Genomic DNA, 23,243 nt, shown 5'->3' on the forward strand with positions numbered 1-23,243 from the left:
TCTCAGAATGCTTATCACATCTGCCATGTCCTTTTTTGGCCATGCAATGGGTAACATTCATGAGTTGCAAGGATTAAGATGCAGATATCTTTTGGGAGGCCATTTTTCAAACTTAAACAAGCACCACGTGCAATCACTATGAAGTCATTCATTTGTTCGTTCATTCATTTTATACTTTTTGAGTGTATACTTCCATCAGGAAGTGAATCAAGCACTGAAGATGTAATGGTGAGGAAAAATTACAAACAGTCTCTGCTCACTTGGAGCTTACAATAAATATTAATCGAATAAAAATTGGTCTGTGATAAATATTATGAAGGAGAAATGGAAAGACGGAATAAGTAATTTTTCACATAAACATTACTATTCATTATAAATGCTTTGAAAAGTTCAAATAAAGTTTTAAAACTCACTGCAGATAATCTACCATACATAAATAATTACTCTTCTTTTGTTGTTAATATCTTTTCATTTTTCTTTTTTCCAATTAGGAATTCAACGTGGAAATCATTACTGTTCTTGATAAGTAATTACCATGTGTTTCATTCCATATTTCTGTTTGGAACTTAAACACTGTTTTGATTTGTTAAGTAATTACCCAAGTGATTTTAATGTACAAACTTACCCATATATCAACCTCTTTTTTTGCTTAGCATTTCCTCTTACATACTAGACCTTTTCTTCTGCCTTAAGAAGCATCCTTAAGATTGCTTTTAGTGAGGGACACCACCACTTTTTGGTGGCAGTCTCATCTGAAAATATTATTTATTTCCCAGTTGTTCTTTAAGTATATTCTTGCTGAGTTTACAGCTGTAGGTTAAGACTACATTCTTTCAGCTTTGTTTTGCTATTGAGAAGTTATTTAATCAGGATTTTCTCTCTAGCTACTTTAAAGATCTAGTCTTTGTCTTTAGTGTTCTTCACCTTCACTGTGATGTCTGGAAATCGGCTTCTTTTAATCTTACTTGGAATTCATCAGACTTCTTAAATCTTTAAGTTGAATCTTTCATCCATCCTGGAAAACATTTACCATTACATCTTCACGTATTTCCTCTGCCTCATTCTCTCTTCTCTCCTTTTGGAATCTGGATCTGGATCTATCATATTTTTAACCTTTTAAAATATTTTTCATGTCTTTTTTATAATATATTCTAGATTCTAGGTAATTTTTTTAGGTTTATCTTTGAGTTTACTAACTCTCTTTAGCTATGTTGAATCTGCTTTTAATTGTATCCTTTGACTGTAATGATTTTTTTTTTATTTCTCAAACTCCTTTTTGTGACTTTTTCAGAACTCTTTGATCGCTTTTAATAGTATCTTGCTCTCTACATATTTAGTCTCTTATTTCTTTAAACACTTCAAACACGCTACTTTTGTATTCCGTGTCTGATAATTTTAGTATCTGAGAGCCTGGGTCTACTACCTTGTTTCTCTTTCCTTATGGGGCCTTGATTTTTGTATGTGGTTTTTTTTTTTTTTTAATTTTGATCATCAGCCTATATTTTTTGGAATTGTATCATGGGAAATTCTTTGAAATCGGCCTGAATTGTATCTGGATTTTTCCTAAAGGGATGTATGTTTGCCTCTGTCAGATGCTTCAGAGAGCTACCAGCCCAATGTGAGATTAGGAAATTACAGGAGAATTTTATTAATCCATAGCAATAAATAACATCTATCTTCGTATCTTTCCCATGCATTCTTTTCTTTTTAACCTACTAATGCCCCATTCTCCTGGTTCCAATCCTTATTAATGTAAACCTAAACTACTTTATAGCCTTCTAATTTTCTCTTCTCTGACCTTGGCACCCTCCAGTTCATATCTAGGGTAACTATCCCAACCCACTACCTTCTTCGTGTCATTTTGTTCAGAGTTCTTCTGTGACTTTCACTCTCTTTATCAGTGGTCTCAAACCTGGCTGCTCATTAATATGAGGAATTTTTTTCTGAATTAAGAATGTCTGTCTACCTTATATCAATTAAGCTAGAATTTCTAAAAGTAGGAAAAAATGCTTTTTTAAAAAAACATCCTGGACAACTCTACTATGCAGCCAGGATTGAGAACTACTGGTCTGCAGGAGAAAAACATTTTTTTAAGCAGTTACTGTAATCTAGCAGATAAGACCTGATAGGACAGTGGTGCTTAACTCTGGTTGCACATAGAAAATATCCACATGCAAGCCCCTTACACTGAGAGATTCTGATTCAGTTGGTCTGAGATTAAACCCAAGTATTGATATTTTTAACAGTTCTGTAAGATTTGCAGCACACAGGGTTGAGAATAAGGATAATAGATTCACACACAGGCTTACAGGAACCAGGCTGGCAGTGAGAGAAAGGGGCTAGGTGGGAACTATGGTAAACTGGAGAGCACCCTCACTGTATAAGGGGCATGTAGCGATACTGAACTTTATGAAAGATGACCATCACTTGGCAACTCCTGTTCTGCAATATAGCCACATCTCACTTTTCTAGTCAAATCTCAAGATTTGACTATGTTCTTGAAAAATATACATATACGTGTACATGTGTGTATATATGTGTGTACATATATGAATGTATACATGTGTGGGTATCTCCAATCAGGAAGTAGGGTATTTTTTTTCCAACTCAGTGTGTTTACTCATGTTCTGCTCCTTACCTGCAATGCTGTCCTTCCTCTTCCATGTCTGCCTAATCATCATCATTCTGTAAGGACCACTCATGCTTTCGTTGCCATGACATTTGAAGGCTGGTGATTGGAGGAGATGGGTGTTTTGGAAGGGAGACTTACCCTGTACGTCCCTTTCTGTCTTTCATAAACCTGCTTCCTTGAGTCTGTTTATCTTGACCACACTTCTTTGGGAGTTAAATAAAATAAAGCTTTATATGTTTGTTTTAAACTTTTTAGTATTTTAGCTTCATGATTATCACCAGTCAGTTCTATGAATTCATTTATTACATTAAAAAATTATTATATTAAATTAATGTAAATTTATTACATTGAGGAATCAATCATATATTATTTTAAATTGTTTAATATAGGAGATAGAGTAGGAACTAGAAAGTCTTAAATATGTGGATTATTTAGATATGTAAGGATTAAAAACACTAAGATTAACTAAGATAATTACAGTAAATGGTGTAAATAAGAAGTAAAGAAAAATAAAACAATATCCCAAAATCAGATTTAGGCTTGGGAAAGGTGAATCAATAGGAATGTCTTAAGTTAAATTACAGTAAAAGCAAGACACATTCATTCCCTAACCTAAGATATTTTATATACAAGTCATTTATTCAAAAACATATTCAAGTACTGTGACCCTAAAAGGGCATCTGAAAGATGAAAGAATTAATGTTTTTAATTTAGCATAAGAACCATGATAAATAAACTTAAGCTGTAGTACCAAATACAAGGAACCCAAGCCCTAACCATTCACTCATTCAGTTGTTCCCAACACATATTTACAAGGGGTAAGGAAGTTGGCATCCCCAGTGCCCAAATACACCAGATTGTAGTGTTTGAGCACATTCTGTGCAGCCAGATTGCCCGGTTTGAATCCCAGTTCTGACCTTTGCTACTGAACACCTTAAGCAATGTGGGCAAGTTGCTGACCCTCACTAAGCTTTAGTTTCTCCTTCCGTAAATTAAGTCGAAGAATGATACTTACCTTGTAGAGTTGTAAAGATGAAATGATTTAATCTAATCACTGGTCTTAGAGAAGTTCCTGATTCATGTAAGTGCTATCCTGTATACATTTTTGCTGCTATTACTAATCTGTGTTTCTCTTTAACTCAACTTAAATTCTAAGAATACTTAGGAGCATCAAGGAAGATGTCTTGGTCTCAACTGGCATATGGCCACATTGGCATCCTCTAAAAAGAATATTGTCCTGCCTGATTCTTAGTGATCACCTCATAGTGTTGGTGTCTTCTCTTAAGTTCCCATCTGTCCACAGGTTGCATGATTCATGCCAGTGTGCACTGCAGGGGTTCCTCAGCATGACATAGCACCACCTATGTCATGCTGGCTCTATCAAGTAACTCCTTTATCTTGTGTCGGGGCTTGGAAAATGTGGTTGTTCTCCTGTTCCCGTAGACCTCAGAAAACAGCAAGCTTGCTTTTAGTCCTCCCTGACCCAGGCTATTTATGTTCCTCAATTGTCCCCAGGCCATGGCAGCCACAGGAGTGCCTGCAAAGCTGCTGCCTCCTTGGGTTCTAAAGGAAAAGGCACAGGCCTTGGTCACTCTTCCATCAGACTGATTCTCTGCCACCCTGTTTTTCCCAGTTTTTAGCCTTGGGTGTCCAATCAAGAGTATTAATAGACTCTCCAATTCACCTTTCCCACACCCCCAAATTTTTGGGAGGGTTAGGAAGAGTGTTGAGAAAAACCTATTTAGTATTACTCTTCAAAACTGTTGTTTAGAACTCAGCCTCAGGATTTTAAAGTAGAAATAAATAATTGTTTGTCTTCTCCTGGCATTGCTGTTTAATAACCCTACCTTAAGGGCAGAGACTAGAGAATATCCTTTCCCTTGTTGCTGTGGAGCAAGGGAGGAATGGATGTGCAAAATAAGAAATACCAAGAGAGGGAGCACATTAAATACATTGATTAATACTTCAAATATTATCCTTCTACACATGTATTGATATAACTTCTTTTGAGGCTCTTGCCTCAGAGAGCTCACTAGTCATTGCAGTACAACATAGTAAGTGAAAACCCAAAAGAGGAAGCAACTAATTCTGCCTAGAAAAGTCAGGCAACACTTCACTGAGGAAGTGAGAATAATCGAAAGAGGGATCCATTAGACATGTTACTTCCCAGCTCCTGAGCTACATATGTTGCAAAGGAGAACAGTGATTTAATCTGAATGTAAACCTGTATTCATGGAGTCTAGAAAGACTCAACTAGAAATGGAAACAGTGTTTGTCTTCACGTTTCCATTTGCAACTCTAAAATCAAGGTGAATAGTCTGGTGTACATGATCCCTGGTGTTTGGGGCTCCATTTGGGCTGCAGTGAAGTTGGTGGCAGCTTGATATCCCCGGCCCCTACTCGAGGTTGTAGAAAGAGCTCTTGTCTTCTCTTGTGCCAGAGCCCAGGACTCTCAGCTGGAGGCCGTTTTAAAAGCATAACCTGTTGCAGACCTAATCCTTATTTTAAGAACCAGCCTTCACCATATGTGAAATGGAGGAAGTTTTTCCATAGCAGGCACTACCCAGTTGTACTTTTATTTATTATTTACCCTCTTTTTGGCATTAGCCTTTTATCTCTAGCCCAGGTGCCCAAAACATGCTTTTGTTTGATATTTCACATAATTCTTAACCTCTGTTTACACTCATTGCATTGCAAGATTTTCCCCTCCTGATCTTCCTTTAACCAGCTGAACTTACATTCTCTTAGTGATCTGTTAATTAGACCCAAAAGAATAGGAGATACACACATAAATGTTTATATTTTTAGATTAAATTACAGTAATGTGTAAATTTTTGCTAATATCTTAATGTGTTATGTCCCCAAGGATTTATGCATTTTGAAAGAGATTCTGCTTTTCCAAAATGAAACCAAAAAAGGGAATTTTCACTTCTCCATCTAACCATCCATCCATCAAATAATATTTAGGCTGAACCTGCTGTGAACTAAGTACCTTGCTAAGATGGTACTACTTATACCTGGAAAAGCTTCCAGCCTTAAGGAATTTCAGACATTGTTAATAGTAATAGATACAATTTGGTGAAAAATAGACTTTTCCTTATCTCTAACATCATAGAAGGTGATGAGGGGAGCAGCCTCTCTCCTTGATTAGAATTTAGATTCCTTGAGGGGGACATCTCCTGTTCTCATTAATTATAAATGTATTCCAATATCTTGTACAAAGTCTGTCTGGCACATGAAGCGCTCAGCTCTTCTCCATCAAATGAACTCCTGACTTCAGGTATGGATATTTCTTTTGAGGCCAAAAATTCTGAATTTTTACATTTTAAATAATATACTGTAAAAATTAATACCAATTAAATGGACCCTTGAGCTATACCACAATTTTTTGTTAAAGATTATTTTGAATATAAAGCTGGTCTGCCTGACATCCTTCCTAAAGGTAATTGATACTCAAGGATAAGAATAGACCTCCTTAAAATCTCTAGTTGGTGTGGATTTATTACTGAGAACCCAGTTGGCAGATGAAAACAGTCAATACAAGGCATTTATTACTTACTGGTACTATAAAGGCAACAAAGATATAACCACTAATTTCTTTAATTTAAATGGTGAAATTGTACCTCATTTTAATATTTCCCAAATCTAAAATGTACTAAATATGCACTAGCTTTTAAGTCTGAATAACTTTCAAAAAAATATTCATACTATAAAGATGTAAAGGAAAAATAGAATAAATACTGAAGAAACTCTATGCCTAAAAATGAACAATTAGGCCAGGTGTGGTGGCTCACACCTATAATCCCAGCATTTTGGGAGGTCAAGGCGGGTGATGACCTGAAGTTGAGAGTTCAAGACCAACCTGACCAATATGGAGAAACCCCGTCTCTACTGAAAACACAAAAACTGGCCAGGTGCGGTGGCACATGCCTGTAATCTCAGCTACTCAGGAGGCTGAGGCAGGAGAATTGCTTGAACCCGGGAGGTGGAGGTTGCAGTGAGCCGACTTTGCACCATTGCATTCCAACCTGGGCAACAAGAGCAAGACTCCATCTCAAAAAAAAATAGATAATAATGTCTTAGTTCTGCTCCTCAAATATATACTGTTCTCTATAGTATATGTGAGCATTTTGCTAAATAAAATTGCATTGTAAATTAACATATACATGATACTGAATATTGGAGTAAAGTTTTTCATTTAGAAAGCCTGATACAGTTTCCATTTTCAAAAAAATATATATTGTCATAAAATTTGAGTTAAATCCTTCTGGTTTCTAAAACTTTTTAAAAGGTTACCTTTATTTAAAGATATATGTGGGAAATTCAACTTCCAGTGTCACTTTATCCCATGAACGTATTAGTGAATTGCATAGTCAGAAGAAAGTTATTTCTTGTACCAGCCATTGTACTTGTGTAATCCTCCTGGAAAATATGATTATTATTTCTTGGTAAAAATATGGCTTCTCTTTCTGATTGTTTCCTTAGTACTCCATGCTCTGTTCCTCAAGACTCAAACAGGTGAAATAGGAGAATTCCCTTGAACTCTTCATGGGACTTGTGATAGGGGTGGCTCCTTTACTCAGCCGCTGTGCTCAATCCCTTATGGGAGGGAGCACACAAGCCAACAGGTGTGGGAACTGGAGTGAATGAACACTGGAACCAGCTGCGTGCTTCTCTCTTGGGGGAGCAGGCTCTGTGCAGGCCCCACGGCAGTATTCAAGTGCATTACAATGTTCTTTTAGCTCTGCCATCCAGGAGGAGGTGTCTGTGACCCCCAGAGTGCCAGAGGGCATGTGTTACAATTGGTGCTCTTTTAGCATTTGCCATCTGTGGATGGGTAAGGTTAATAAGCTCAGTAGAGGGTCGGGGTGACAGCTTTTTATATCCTGCCCTCTTGGTACCCAAGTTCTTATCCGGCATCCGGGAAGAATCAGGTCACATGAACGATAACAGGTGGTAACTGTGGAGGACTTTATTGAGTGGTGGAAGTGGCTCTCAGTGGGAAAGGGAGCTGGAAAGAGAGTGGAGAAGGAAGGTAATCTTTCCCTGGAGCTTGACCATTCCCAGCCAGACTCCTCTCTAACCATAGTCTCCAACATCCAGCTGCTTCTTCTCCTTTGATGTTCAGATACTTCTCTCTCGTGTGTGTGTGTGTGTGTGTGTGTGTGTGTGTGTGTGTGTCCACTGAGTCTAGGGTCTGAGGTTCTTATGGGCACAGGATAGAGAGCAGAGCAGGTCAAAAGGCAACATTTAAGTAGGAAAACAGGGATAGTTCTCACTTTGAGCCACAGGTCCAGGCTTGAAAGTGGAGTCCTCGCCAGGGACACCATCCTATTCTAACCAGTATTTCCCTGTCTCCTATCCATATCACAGGCACAGAGAAACTCTTAGCACCAGCAACCTGCAATCCCTGTTGATTCTCTGCTAAGAACAAATTTTTAGCCTTGCACTCAAGGAGTACCTTTCCCCTTAGGGAACCCTCTGCTGGCCCTCTCTGAAAAATCTAAGGGTATCCTCTCTCCATTTCCACCTGCACATCTATTTGGTCTTCATTATTGGATATGGCAGCTTTTTCACCTCTTGTGCAATTTAGGGTTTTTGATATCTTACTGTTCTGAAAGATGATGTTTGTACTTCTATTTCTAGATTGTATTTTGAGGTAACTCCTAAGAGAAAGGGAAAATGGCAGTTTATGTTCGTAATTTCAATTGTCACTTTTCTAGGAAGGTGACTTGGTAGAATGTTATAAACAATATGAGAAGGAATGATGAACATCTTTATCAGGAAAAGAAAGATACATTTTGTGGTAATTAGCAGTTGGATCAAGGACTGATGATTGATATGAGGGTGACTAGGTTAATCGTGGCTTGGTGGCTAGATTAATGGTGGCATTTGACGAGATTAGAGATACAATCCTGAGAAGAAAAACTCTGTTGTGGACATGCATGCCTTTGTACACAAATAAAAGTTTTACTTTAAATCATATTTGTAACTGTGTTACAAATAAAAGTGGCCATTCACTGGGTGCTCACTGTGTGATTTGCATATGTATCTGTTGATACTTTAGATGCCTCTATTTGTAATTCAGGGAAAACATTAAAACCTCAAAACTGATACATTAAATTTATTATAAATAACTGATTATAAAGTATAGCAAACTTTACTTTTTAACCAATTATGGTAGCCATAAAACTCACTAGAAGATTCTTAAATTTCCAGCTTAGTAAATGAAGAATAAAATAACAATTATGATGATAATAATAGCCTTTCTTAATTGTGTATTTACTGTTTGCCTGGCACTGTAAATTGTTTCACATACATCATTTCACTTAATCCCCTCAACTGTTCCTTGAAGTGAATGTTATTAGACAGATTGCTACAGATAAGGAAATTAAGTCTTAGACTGGTTTGGTAGTTTGCCCTCGAGTACAGATATTAAATATCAGAACTAGGGTTTGAACCCTCTTTCAACTAAGCTTTAAAGCTCATGTTAGCTATTTTACTTCAATTATTCTGATAATACGCATTTAAAATTAGTCATACATTAATTTATTATTGGTTTTGAATAGCTTCTTTTCTACCTGTGGTTTTACTTACATCTCTAAAGGAAGCCAATTTTGTTAAAATGATCTCTCACTAAATACACTTTCTAAAGTAGTTGTTTTTTCTCTATTTTCTATTCTTTTTCTTTTTTTTTGGAGACAGAGTCTCACTCAGTCTCCCTGGCTGGAGTGCAGTGGCACAATCTCAGCTCACTGCAACCTCCACCGCCCAGGTTCAAGCAATTCTCCTGCCGTAGCCTCCTGAGTAGCTAGGATTACAGACGTATACCACCACACCCAGCTAATTTTTGTGCTTTAGAGGAGAGGGAGTTTCACCGTGCTGGCCAGGCTGGTCACGAACTCCTGACCTCAAGTAATCCACCCGCCTTAGCCTCCCAAAGTGCTGGGATTACAAGCACGAGCCACCACACCCAGCCTCTGTTATCTGTTCTTTATTTCTGCTAGAACTAAATTTTTCTGGTGGCCAGGCATGGTGGCTCACACCTGTAATCCCAGCACTTTGGGAGGCCAAGGCAGGTGAATCACCTGAGGTCAAGAGTAAGAAACCAGCCTGGGCAACATGGTGAAACCCCATCTCTACTAAAAATACAAAAAAATTAGCCAGGTGTGGTGGCACATGCCTGTAATCCCAGCTACTTGGGAGGCTGAAGCAGGAGAATTGCTTGAACCTGGGAGACAGAGGTTGCAGTGCACTGAGATCGCGCCATTGCACTCCAGCCTGGGCAACAAGAGTGAAACACAGTCTCAAAAAAATAAAATAAATAAGAAATAAATTGTTCTAATACCCACTAGCAGTAAGTATATTTAATTAATTAATGCTTTGTTTTGTGAGGCTTCTCATTCTCAAGAACCTTTTCTTGGACAGTATAATTTATAGCATTTGATGTTATTAGAATATTCAGAATATCTTATTCTTTTCCATGTAAGTATTCAGTCTACCTTCAGAGCTTAATGTGATTAGTTCTTAATGACCTGAAATAATGAGCCACAAAAAACCTGGGGTAACAAGGTTTGGGGCTGAACTTTTTCTTTTTTGGACTAATGGAAAGTCCATGAAAGGGACTAAGTAGAGTAATAGAGATTTATCCTATTTGTGAGAATACAGAAGAGAGGAGACTTGTAATTAATTCTGTTTATAAAATGCAAAAAAATGCAACATATGTAGCAACAAGAACACGTCATTTTGAACAAGTCTTTATAGAACAAACATTCCATATTGTGTTCGCCCTTGTCCACAGTCATTGCCATGACAATCTGGTATACTTAGCAGTTGCTGCTGAGTAAGGGAGACTCTCTTCTATGAGATCTCTGTGTCAGCCAAAAAACACAGCAGTCTCATATAGGTCTAGAAACAAGACATAAAACATAAAATACACAGAATTTCAGCAATTTTCTTTACAGTGGAGTGATTTCTTATTAATCACTCTGTCCATTTCTATTTTCACATTTTTAAAATCAGAAACAAGTTTTGGAGTGGCTTTTTCTCCTCAAATTAAGATTTCTTCCCATGATTGAAGACTTTGTCATTTCTAGACATGATAAAATGTCCACAACTGAATATGAAAACCTGTTATTAAGAACTGAAATTCATTCTCATGAACGGTGTCTAATAATTCCAAACCATGTTAAATTCTCCATTTAAGAGAAAAAAAATAAAAAACATGTTGCTTCATATCATTTCATAGACCTATCCTACCATAGTTTTAAAAATATAACTGGTTCTATTCAGCCATCATTCATTCATTCATTCTAAAGCCGTATTTTGAGTACCTGCCGACTTAGGGAGTCAAAGAGTTTCTCTGATGTGTCGGGCTTTCAGACTAATTGTAAGGGGACAGCACACAAATAAATATGAAATAATATACAAGAGCACATTCATGAAATCATCAGTAGTATATGAATGTTAGTGCAGGAGTAAATCAGAGTGATATGGGATTTCTCAGGGATGACTGCAAGTAACAAATTCAAAGTAAGCAGTGTTCAGGGAGTGACAGAGAAAAGAAGAGGATGTGTTTCAAACACAACTATGGGCAAAAGAGCAAGGGGTTGCAAACAGCAGAGAGGGAGAGGATGAGAATGATGGAAATACTTCAAGTTGAATAGGGCAGTTTAATTTCACTTTAGTGGTTTCTAGTTAGTATATAGTTAGATTTTGGAGGAAAATCATGTTGGAAAGGATAATGTAACAGTCTTTTGGAAGCTAGATTGGCAGAGAGAGTCAGAAGCTCAGTGATGTTAAGGTATGAGGTGAAAACATTGTACTATAAAATGGAGATGAGCAAACACATCTTAAATTATTTGTGAAAGAAGAAATGGCTAGGTTGGTGACGTGTTGACTGGGCAGCAGTTTAGTTTTTAAGTGTTACAGATGAGTTGTCTTTGACATCAAGTGAAGATTCTCTATATCTGGTTATATAATAGTAAAATAAAGGAGGAAGGGATACAAAGATGAGACTCACAGAGACTTGATCTAGATTTAGAGTCAGTTCAATTTAATAACTTATTAGACTATGTGCTAGACAGGGGAACCAGAGGTTAAACAGCAGTATGACCTCTGCCCTCGAGGAACTTGTAGTGTAACAGGTATGAGTAGGTAAAACTTTAAAAATTGGTTAGTTCCAAGAGATCATGTCCTTTGCATGAACATGGATGAAGCCGGAGGCCATTTTCCTCAGCAAACTAAGGCAGGAGCAGAAAACCAGGCAGTGTATGTTCTCCCTTATAATTAAGAGCTGAACAATGAGAACACATGGACACATGGAGGGAAACAACACAACCTGGGGACTGTCAGAGGGTTGCTGGAGGAGGAGGGAGAGCATCAGGAAGAACAGCTAATGGATGATGGGATTAATACCTTGGTGATAAGATGATCTGTGTAGATGTAATTAGAACACCATGGCACACATTGACCTATGTAACAAACCTGCACATCCTGCACATGTACCTCTGAACTTTAAAAAAAAAAAAAAAAAACTTGTTTTGCTGAAAAAAAAGAAGAAAGAAAATGGATTAGTTCCAAAAGGAGGATGAACATGATAGGAATGGAAAAAAAGAGGCCTCACTAAGAGATTTGGAATGGCTACATTTATTAGATAACAGAACAAAGAAAAACTCCAGAAAAGAAAAATCTGAATGTTACAAGGAGAGTTAGATGTCACTTTTAGTATTATTTGAAACATCAAAAAATTGGAAACAATTTAAATGTCCTTTAGTATGAGAATTACTTTATATAAAAATTATGAAATGTTTTAGAACTATTTTAAAATGAGATATCTGTATGTGCTGATGTAGATAGATGTTCTGTTATATATTTGGTGAAAATGCAAATTACATGACTGACGTTAATCTCATTTATAAAATGAGGGAGGTATTGTAAAAATATGCTTACACAAATCTATATGTTTGCATATGCATAGAAATAGGTCCGGAACCCTACTCACCAAACAGTAGTTGGTGGTGGTTACACTTGAGGAGTGGGATCAGGCAGGGTGAGGAGTGAGAGCTTTCGGTGCTTATTTTATTTATTTCTCAATTATTTGGATTTTATTACAATGGGCATGCATTTTGTTATAATTGAAATTTTTATTAATTATAGATTCATGTGCAGCTATAAAAATAAAAGAGTCACCTCTGGGACTCTGATAATATACATGTTGGATCTTCTGTTTTTATCCCATAGGTCCCTGAAGTTTGGTTCCTTTTTTTTTTAAGTCTGTTTTCTTTCTGTTGTTCACATTGTGTAAACTCTGTTTCTCTCAAAATCACTGATTCTATCCTCTGTAATCCGTTTTCTACTACCCAGCCCATCCAGTGAGGGTTTTTTTGTTTCGTTTTGTTTTTTAATTCTGTTACTATATTTTTCAGTGCTATGATTTTCATGTAATAATTGCGGAGATTGAGCGCTTTAGAACATGGTTGTAAGCTCCCTGGTTATCAGAGTAAAGCAGGAAATAAGAATCATACATCATCCTATCCAAGAGGTAAAAATACAACAATTCTTGCAAACATCAAAGAGTTTCCGAAACTGGACCTTGGGAGAATTTCTAACTAGAGCAGATGAACTGGACTGCAGGGGCAGCTCTCGGGATAACTAGCAAACAGCTTTGAATGTATTTCCTACATGTTTCTTGGAGGAAAACAGTATTAAATCCAAAAGAAAATCCAAATGATTAGTCAGTTTGAATTTACAGCTCCAATCACTACGTTTGACAAAGAGAAACTTGATTACAGAAAATGGAAAGACTTAGTAATGAACTGGAGAGAGGAAAGTTTAGTTCCGTAGAGTCTCCCAAGTCTGAGAGGAAGTAATTACATACATTGTGCTGTTTTTAAATTATATGGGATGGTGGCTGCTGCTGAAGTAGCATCCCAGGAGTAGGGAAGACTCAATTTGTCTTAATTAAGACACTTCATGGCCCACCAGTTCTTTCAGGCATGCATGTCTACACGCTTACTGGCCAGAGTTGCAAAGAAAGGGAATTCATTGGCAAGACAGACAGCTGAATAAAAATTACTATATACAATATCCAGTGAGATTAGACATCACCGTTGGAAAGAAACCACCTGGGGAGTCTAAGCTTTTAGGAATGGAGAGATTTAGAAGAAATCTGTTATGGAGTGGACCTAGTAGGAAAAAAGACTTGTTGAATATGGTTCTCACTGGGTGGCCTTCAGGACACAATGGGTGGGAAAATTTAATTGGGGAGAAGGTTATTAGGTTGTCATTGTAATACAGTATTTGGAAACCAAGCAAGGATCATTTCTAAGCAAACAGATTACAGTCAGTGGTGTCAGAAGTAGGAGAGAGCATAACAAGCATGAGAATGAAGGAGGGCAAAGGTGGAAATTGGTATTTTTAGAGAGCACTTTCATCCAAGAAAATGAGAATGGGAACAGCAAAGCTATAGAGGAAAGAGGAACATAGCTAAGGTGAAATGATCTGTGAAAAGTCACGCAGAAACAGTACATTATTGAAAACTTTCTTGTCACTAGTGTTATCAGGTAAAGGGATATTTTGAAAATGCCAAATACATGAATGACAAATTGTGGAGTAGGAATAGGATCACAGACTTCAGGAAGGAAACTGACTATGAGAAAAAAGCAAAATGGAAGATCTTAGAGTCCTCATGGACTTTGAATTTTGGAAGGCAGGCATCTCTCCTTCTGCTATTAAAAAGAAAATTGAGAATATGAATGTGCAGATGGCATGAAACCCTGATACACATAGCATTTTATTTTTCTATAACTTAATTTCTGTATGATGGCCCATTTCAATATGATGATAGAAATCTCCAGCAGTTCAGGATTCTCCATCTTCCATTTTCCTGGTCCCCATTCCTCATGGGCCATTGCTGATGGATCCCTTGCTTCTGTCTGCCTATAGCTCTGTGATCCTTCCATGACACTCACAGAAGCCACACTTCCACTTTTATGCCCACCAGGGCCCAGGAATCTCTCAAGACTGTTTCCAGTACTGTCTGCCCAATGACATCAGACATTCACTCTCTGGAGTCATGCTCCTTTCCCAGGAAGCCTAGTGCATGGCCTCTGGGACTCTCAGAACTCTGCTCTCCTCCACTTCTCTCCATCAGTACTTTGTGTTTCTTTTCTGGAAGTGGAGTTCAGACACAGTGTCAGAGGGTGCACACTACACTTTCACAGCATTCTGCCTACTCATTAGTACCTGTTTGAAGGGGCTTTTCCTTCTGTAAACACCCAAGAAAACTGCTTTTTGTTGTTGTTGTTGAGGGGCTTCCTCCCCTTCTCCCCCAGCCCATGTCTTTCCTGAGCAATGAAAAAAAAAAAACTCTTAGCATCTTGAATGTCTTTGGATTCAGGGGAGTAGAGATGGAATAAATTGGTTAAAATTTATAACATTGAAATAACTACAAATACAAAAGATGGAGAGAATGAGAGTGTATTGTGTTCTTCAGGATGCCAGACATTTCTTCATTCCTCACAGTAGACTTTTTAAATGTAGTTATTGTTATCCCATTTTAAGGATGAAGAAACTGAGATTGTACAAGGTCATGTAATGTATCTACTGGTCTTACGGGTCTACAGCTAGACAGAGGCAGGGCCAGTTCTCGCTGGATTATCCTTTTTACCCTCTCAGAAGAAACAAAGCTAAAGGGTGGAATGCAGTCTGAACATTTGCAGAAAGCCACATGGATGTGGTTGGTCTTGGTCAACCATAACAAAATGATGGTGAGGAGTGCCTGTAGGGTTAGAGAAAGCACTGGTAGTAGGCAAAAGAGAGAAAACAAGAGCAAGAGAGACAGAAAGAAGCTGAGAAATCAATGGCTAATGAGAATACTGTCTGAATTACATTCAAAGCACCATGACACACCACATAGGAAGCAGAAGCTGCAGGTGTGGAGGGAAAACAAAGCTGATCCTTGGTGTGTCAGGCATGCAGAGAGGAGTGAAGAGTGTGTGGCCCTGGAAAGCATAGTGGAGAAGTTGGTAATTCTAACAGCTAGCACAGGGTGGTAAATAGAAGGCTTATGTTTTTGAATAAGGAACACATCACTGAATTTGGAAATGAAGTGCTATTTCCTAATGGGATGTAAAGATGCAGGTTAGCAGAATATCAGAAAGGAGAAGACATTTAAAACCATTGTGTTGGAGGTATAATTTCATATTACTTCTCCATATCCTTATTGCTATCTATTATCCAATGAGTTTGAATCTCAAGTAACAAGAAACTAAAGAATGTTTATGATTTAATGATCTGGAAATGTTAATATGGGCTGAAGACACCAACTCTGTTTTTCCTCTGATTATATGTGGGAAGAAAAAAAAAGTCAAAGACTGCCTAAAAGAAAATGACTTCATAGTGATTAGATGTGATTTCAGATGCAGACTTAATCTCTTCTGTATGATCTTAAATAAAGGAAGAGTTATATTTGTATGACCACTTGGTTGAGAGGCTTAAGTAAGATTATGATCAGGTGCTTAACATGGAATCTGGAATGTAACAGGAACTCTATAAATGTAACTCGCTTTTCCTACACCTCCATTTATTCAACAAATATTTATAGAGAAGCTAATTTTATGCCACAGATAATGTGTTAGGATAGGCCACATTATGCTGCAGTAATGAAGACACTCTCCCACCCCAAATCTCAGTTGCTTAAACCCAATGAAAGTACATTTCTCTCACCTACTCAAAGTCTGCTGCATGTTTAGGTGGCTTTACAGGGCAACTCTCCTCCATGTGGCAGCCCAGACGGCATCACTCTTTAAAACTAATCCTCTTAACATAAGACGTCTTAAGGTCTACCACAGCAGGGAAAGATATAGCCAGAACTGCTTTTAGATATTTTGTCTGAAAGTGGCATATATCAGTCCATTGACCAGAACTACTCATGTGTCCTTATACTAATGAAAGAAGATGAAGATGGAGTCTTCTGTGTGCTTAGAAAGAGAGAATGAATGGATATTGATGAACACAAGTAATAGCTACCATTACTCAGCTAGGTACTGGGTACTTAGTAGTAAACAAAACAAATAACATTTATCCTTTCTTCATGGAGCTCTCAAGCCAGAGTGGCATGCTCTTGGGAACACTATAGCATTCATAAAGAGCCAGTGTTCCGTCCAAGCAAGAGAAGAAACTAAAGAGATTGTATCCAATATGTATAAAGTTAATGGAAAAATAAGAAAGGATAACAGTTCAGTGTAAGTGGAGAACTTAGAAATCCTCAATAAATATTTACTGAATGAATGTTAAGTGACGAATAAGAAGAAATTTAGCTCTAAGAAACTAAACTGGAAAGGCAACACAGAGAGAACAGATATAGGAATAAAAAAACACATGGAAACAGTTTATGCTTTTCAAATGTTCTGAATAATATTTGGGAATAAAAGCTGTTCTTGCTGTATCTACTGCTTCCAGTAAGCTTGAAATATTTCTGCGCTGGTCTCTTCTGCCATAATGGTGGTGCAGAGGAATGAATTCACAGCCAGACAGTTTCATTCTTACTACTCAAGAGTATTGAAATTGTTGGGAAGCTTGGACCCTGACTTATCTTCTGGAATATGTTGTGAAGGCTAAATTGGCATGATTGGCAGAAAGAGAGAATGAATGGATATTGATGAACACAAGTAATAGCTACCATTACTCAGCTAGGTACTGGATACTTAGTAGTAAACAAAACAAGTAATAGCTACCATTACTCAGCTAGGTACTGGGTACTTGTCTTGATTGGCAGCTGTCAGATGTATAGGGGTCATAGGAAAGGAAGGATTATGCTGCTGTAAATACTGGAAATGTTGGGGCTAAGCAAAAAATCTAGTAATTTTATGGTGGAATATTAGAGATGGATAATTTCTTAAAAGCATTAAAATGACTTCTATAAAAATGTTTATTAAAGAAAAAGTAGAAAACATGCCAAAAGAAAAAAAGAAACATAACAACCCCTAAAGATAATTTCTGTTAACTTTTGATATACCTATCCCAAACTTTTTCCTAGATATATACATTCATTTGTGTTAGAAAAACAGATCATACAGATCATGCTACTCTGTCATCTTCCTTTTACTTAACAGTATTTCTTGAATACTTTTCTACTTCAAGAAGTATATTTATGCAACATTATTTTTAATGGCTACATGGTATTGCATCATATATGTGTGTCAAAATACATTTACTTATCATTCCAGTAGGTCATTTACAGATGGTTGCCATTATAAACAATGTTGCTGTGAACATACTCTAGCTGAATTTCTGTGCACATCTTTAATTATTTTATAGAATAACTTTTCTAAATTGCAATTACTTGGGTAAAAGTTACATATATTTTAAGGCTTATTATTTGCATTATCAAATTATCCTTTAAACGATTGTTTCAATTTACATTTCTACCAGCAATGGATGAGAATAAGAGTGTTTAGGAGCCCATAAATCTACAAATATGGTTGTAGTGAATTGGACATACTATTGTATGTATGTTTAATATTGATAGCTGTTAGCAGAAAGGGGCACTCAGTATATTATCTTTAAATCCCACATTCTATGTATTTAATACTTTATTCTAAAATGATATGTATGAGAGTTTCACATTAAGTTTTCTAGAAAGAAATTTAAGACAAATTCACATATTCTCAATGGGTTCATTATTGTCATAGGCTCTGGGGTAAAATCTACGGATGATCCATTGGATAGCTAGAATGAGTTCTTTACTAAACAAAATAGATTGAGCTCTGCCATTGAATATTATCCTGCTTTGATATATGGCTGTAGCCAAATATTTATACACATCTTTAATAATTGGAAGTTAGGCGATTTCCCATTTTTCTAAAAAGAAAACCCCAAAATTTTTACAACTAAATTGATTATATTAAAGTTTGCATGACATAGATGAAATAAACTTGTATATTTATAATATGTAATTTAGACATAAAATACTTTAAAATGCATACTATAAGTAATAATTTTTAGCAGTATTGCTCTCTTCCCACCCTTATATTTCACGAAGCAGTTTTGATCCCCCTTCCATGCATTCTTGACTTTATAATGGTGGCACCTCTTCAGGCAGCTGGCCTGTTTTCACCACCTGTCATCTGGAATTAAGTCTGAGTAGTTTGGGGTGCGGGACTTTGTGAAACTGTGTATGATGGAAAATTTTTCCCCAATTATAAAAAAAGAAAGAAAAAAAGCCCCACTTGCTACTTATCTCCAGTAACCACTTAACTCTATTACTTTTCTTAGTGACCTTTAAAATACTTGTTTTCAACAATATCCAGCACTTAGAATTGTTAGGTCATGTCTCTCAAAATAATTACCAACTCAATATTAAATTCCTTTGCTTCTGTTTTTACCAGTCCCATCAAAAGAATAATTGCTAAAACCATCCAAAACTCTCATCAGTTGTTTCGGGCTAATCCATGCTCCCTAAACAGTACTTTGTTTAAAATAAAGTAATTGAGAGAGTGCCTGGTATTATGAGATGACTTTATAAGGACTTTAATATAAAATGCCTCTTTTTCTGAGGGATAACTTTGGGAAAGAAAAATCTCACCTTACATTTGGCCATATATTATGGTTTAAACAAAAAGAGGGGATTCACACAAATCTCTTTTGTGTTCTTATGCAAAGTAACTATTGAATATGAAAGCTTTTGTCCACCTATAGGAAATAGCTAAAGAATACAGCAGGATTGTAATGCATTTATCTTGTATAAAAACACTGAAAATAGAGGTTTATAAAGCCAGCTGCTTTGAAAATATTCACATTGGAATCTTTTAAGAACTACAGCTCTACCCGATTAAACCTACTCCCAATTCCAAACCTCATCTACTTTTACTTTAATACCAAAAAAAAAGAGAAATAGTTAGAATATATGGTCTCTTAGGTATCCATAGCCAAAATTTTTGAACTCAATATGAAAAAATTAGAGAACTCAATGGCTACATTTCCCTATGGTGTTACTCCCTCTTTAAGATGTATTATGTTATATTATTTCTAACCTTTTCATCTAAGTATTTCCTAGAGAATCAGACTAAAAGGACATTTTATAGATTAGGTGGCAGCTATTTGATTGATGTGGTTAAAGATGGCATATGGCATATTCTTTACTTTCAAATTGTTTTGAGTCTTTGTTCTTTCCCATAGCAGTAGTACATATGAGAACTATCCAGAAACTTCCCAATGTTACGTGTATGTATTACGCATCATCTTAAAAAGCAATGAACATTTTGTCTTTGCATTCTTTATTGTTTGAACTAAATCAAACTGAGACATATAGAGCTTAAAATAAATGGTTATAGAACTCTAATTCTATAAGATCTTACCAATTTCATAAGATTATAAATGCTGTTTTAAAATGTTAATTAGAAGATACATTTGTTTTAATTCATGATACTGAAAATATTGACTGAATTGTGAATTAACACATTTAGGGTTGCAGATGTCATTTTTTATGAGATTTTCTGAATGATGTAATTTTCATATTCCATATAGCAGTTTGATCAATTTACAGATTTATTTTACATAATTAGTAAATGAGAAATTCAATTGCTGATATATAATATTTTTCCATAATGTAAAAAAGAAGTTAAAATTCTGAATTACAAATAAAAACCAAATATTTTGAAGACATCTGGTCCACATCTGTCTGAAATAAGATAATTTAAAACAGTGTAATTAAATGCAAGAAATACTGAAATATTCACACCTTAGAATGTTAAAAAAAAAAAAAACTCATTTTATTTTTATGTGATTTGTTGAATTGTAGAATTTTAAAAAACTTTAATGTCCTTTAGCCTCTCATTCTGTCATTTACAAAGAAGACTCACAAGCTAAACAAACAAAAATAATCCATGTGTTCCAAAGCCTCTACTAAATGAAAGAATTATCTTTATTACTATTCTTTTATATGTTGCGTAACTCCACTCCTAAGTTAATACCCAGCGGACATAGACCCAGACCTACCCCCTTTTGATGTATTTATAATTCTCCATTCAATTATTTAAAATGAGAGATTAGTGAGAGGGTCTCTAATCTCCCTAAATTGTGTGTTCCTTGTAGGCACAAAGGAGCTCAGTAAATGTGAGAGGAAGGTATTCAGACCTATGGAAATGAAAAGGCATCTTTGGTACATTCTCATGATCAGTAGAGAGTCAGCCTTTGAAGATTGGTCTTTTCTTAAATTTAAAAAAAAAAAAAGTTTATTTTTATCCTCTGTTAAGTAGAAAATTAACCATTTTAGGGAAAAGCAAAATACACTATGCTTTCTATAGTCTAACCTTAAGATGTGAAAAGGCAGACTTTCTCCTTTAAGGCTGCAGAGCCTTAAAACGTCAATAGGAGTAGGTTCTGATCATAAGAGACAAGTTTGTGGACATGAAAACTCTGCTGATGTTACAGTGTGAGGTTATAGGAAGAAATCTCTGCTTGGATACCATAGGCTCCCCAACCAGCAATAGACCATGAAAAAAAATGAAACTGTAAGATGTGAAATCACTTTTCCTAACACATGCCCTAAGGTAACACAAGTTATATTTTGTGTGTTTATTTTCAGGGAGCATGATAAAGATCCAGAAAGCTTTTTTAAGGTATTAATGCATCTTAAGGACTTAGGACTCAATTTCCATGTCTCAATCCTTGGAGAAACCTTCACAGATGTCCCAGGTACCTCTGTTGAATTTTCTAATGTGAATTTTTATAGATGACATAAGCTCTACAACGTAAGTATTAATTTCCATGTTTCCCTTTGTTAGAATAATCAAGATGAGCACTGTTAACCAAAAGATTATACGATGGCATTAAAGTCTGATTCAATTAAAAAAATACTTAAGTAAGCATTCTTTGATTTAAGTTGAGGACGTGAAGTCATCTCTTTGATCAAATATAGTTTATACAGTGCATCTTGATGTAAATAAAATATATTGCTTTAGGCATCTTAACACTTAAGGAAAGTGGGAATTTGTAATTGGGTATACAACCTCTCACCTCTGGGGTCACTGGTTTGAATCCTGCGCACATCGGTATTGGCTGAAATACGTTACCATCTGTTTGGTGGCCTGTGCAAAGCATTTTGGCATCTAACTTGTAATGTGGAATGGACCACAGTCCATGTCATAGTTGTCATTGGTCCATGTCTTGTTTATTGAACTTGAGAAAGACAAAAATCAGAAGCTGATAGCAGCAGATCCTCTCTTTATTAATGTCACATGGAGCCCTTTCAAAGGGCCATTTCCTTCGCCCTGCATCCTCACTGGTCACATTTGGGTCAGGGAAATGAGGATTCATAAGCACACAAGTATACAAGTATTCATGTTTTTTAAGCTTTGGGTATTCAGCATTATTTGAAAATCAAATGTACAGCAACAATATTTCAGAAATAACCTTTGCCATCGTGCATTATGACTCCTAAGGAACACCTAAAGTTTACTTTCACTTCACAAGTGCCTCTTGATTCTAGTACAGTGTCGGGAACTACACCCAGCCTGCACGTCAGTAGCCTTGTCCCATATGGCTCATCTTCTGCCCTTGGCAGCTGTGGATACTGACCTTTTCTCAGTTCCCCTAAGACTCCAGGCTTCTTGAGACCTTTGGATGTTTGCCTGTTTATTTCTGTTTTATCCTTTTGATCTCAGCTCAGGGAGATTTTCTTTCAATATGAAGCTTTGTCATAATTTCTCAGCACCCCCTACTTTGTCTTCATGGTGCTTCAGTTTTGAATTATGCATGTATAAATCTTTTCATATCTTTCACACATATGCCCATACACACTGGAATGTAAATGCTGTGAGGATAGGGACTGTATCTGTCATGTTTATCATTGTACCCCAAAGCCTAGTGCAGTGCCTGACACAGCAGTGAAGCTCAGTGTTACTTATTGGACAAACAAGCAAAAATAATATAAACTCCCTGCTCTCAAGAATTTATAATTTTTTTTTGAGGAGGGAACAACTGTGCCTACACATAGGCAACAGAGAGTGAAACACAAGGTAATAGAAATACAAGATAATACAATTATATATTATCTAAGCCACACAGGTGATTTCGAGTGTTAATTGAAGGGCTGGTACTTGAATAGCTAGAAAAGAAGGATTAATTTATTCCAAAAAGGGAAACAACATGGGCAAAGCACAAGAAACCGACATTTTAGAAAATGTGATTAAATGAGAGAAAAACTACAATGATGAGTGCTGTGAGGTCATTAAACAGAACAGGATATTCTACATGCAGGCCTTAGTAAGTCGATATGTGCATCACGTAAGCAGGGTAGGGCCCAAATATGGAGGAGCTTGATAACCAAAGTAGATTAGGTAAAGGTAAGGAATAAGGAGCCTAGATCTTGAACAGGGAAGAAATATGATGAAACCTGTATTTTAGGAAGCTGTGTCTTGCAATGAAATGTAGACAGAACCACAGTAAGGCCCTATGGTGGTAATCCCAGTGTGATCCTGTAAGGTGTTAAGCAGAGAGATTAGAGAGAGGGCTGTATGAGAAGGATGTTCTCAAGGAAAGCACAAGAGAATTTGATAGATGGCCATAGAGAAAGAAGAAAAGATCAGCTCACTTGCAAAGCTCCTAT

The 23,243-nt window shown here is 36.5% G+C and overlaps 1 protein-coding gene across 5 annotated transcripts in view; it reads left to right on the forward strand.

The window, feature by feature from the left end:
- GTDC1 (glycosyltransferase like domain containing 1) overlaps positions 1-23,243 on the forward strand; it is a 416,322-nt gene that overhangs the window by 350,775 nt on the left and 42,304 nt on the right. For all 5 annotated transcript variants that reach the window (XM_017523181.2, XM_037736612.1, XM_017523175.2 and 2 more), the window contains one exon: positions 21,222-21,331. In XM_017523181.2, the coding sequence (XP_017378670.1) occupies positions 21,222-21,331 (110 nt within the window). The remainder of the gene's footprint in view (positions 1-21,221; positions 21,332-23,243) is intronic.

Source organism: Cebus imitator, unplaced genomic scaffold (assembly GCF_001604975.1).
Source record: "Cebus imitator isolate Cc_AM_T3 unplaced genomic scaffold, Cebus_imitator-1.0 Scaffold27, whole genome shotgun sequence".
Taxonomy (NCBI): domain Eukaryota; kingdom Metazoa; phylum Chordata; class Mammalia; order Primates; family Cebidae; genus Cebus; species Cebus imitator.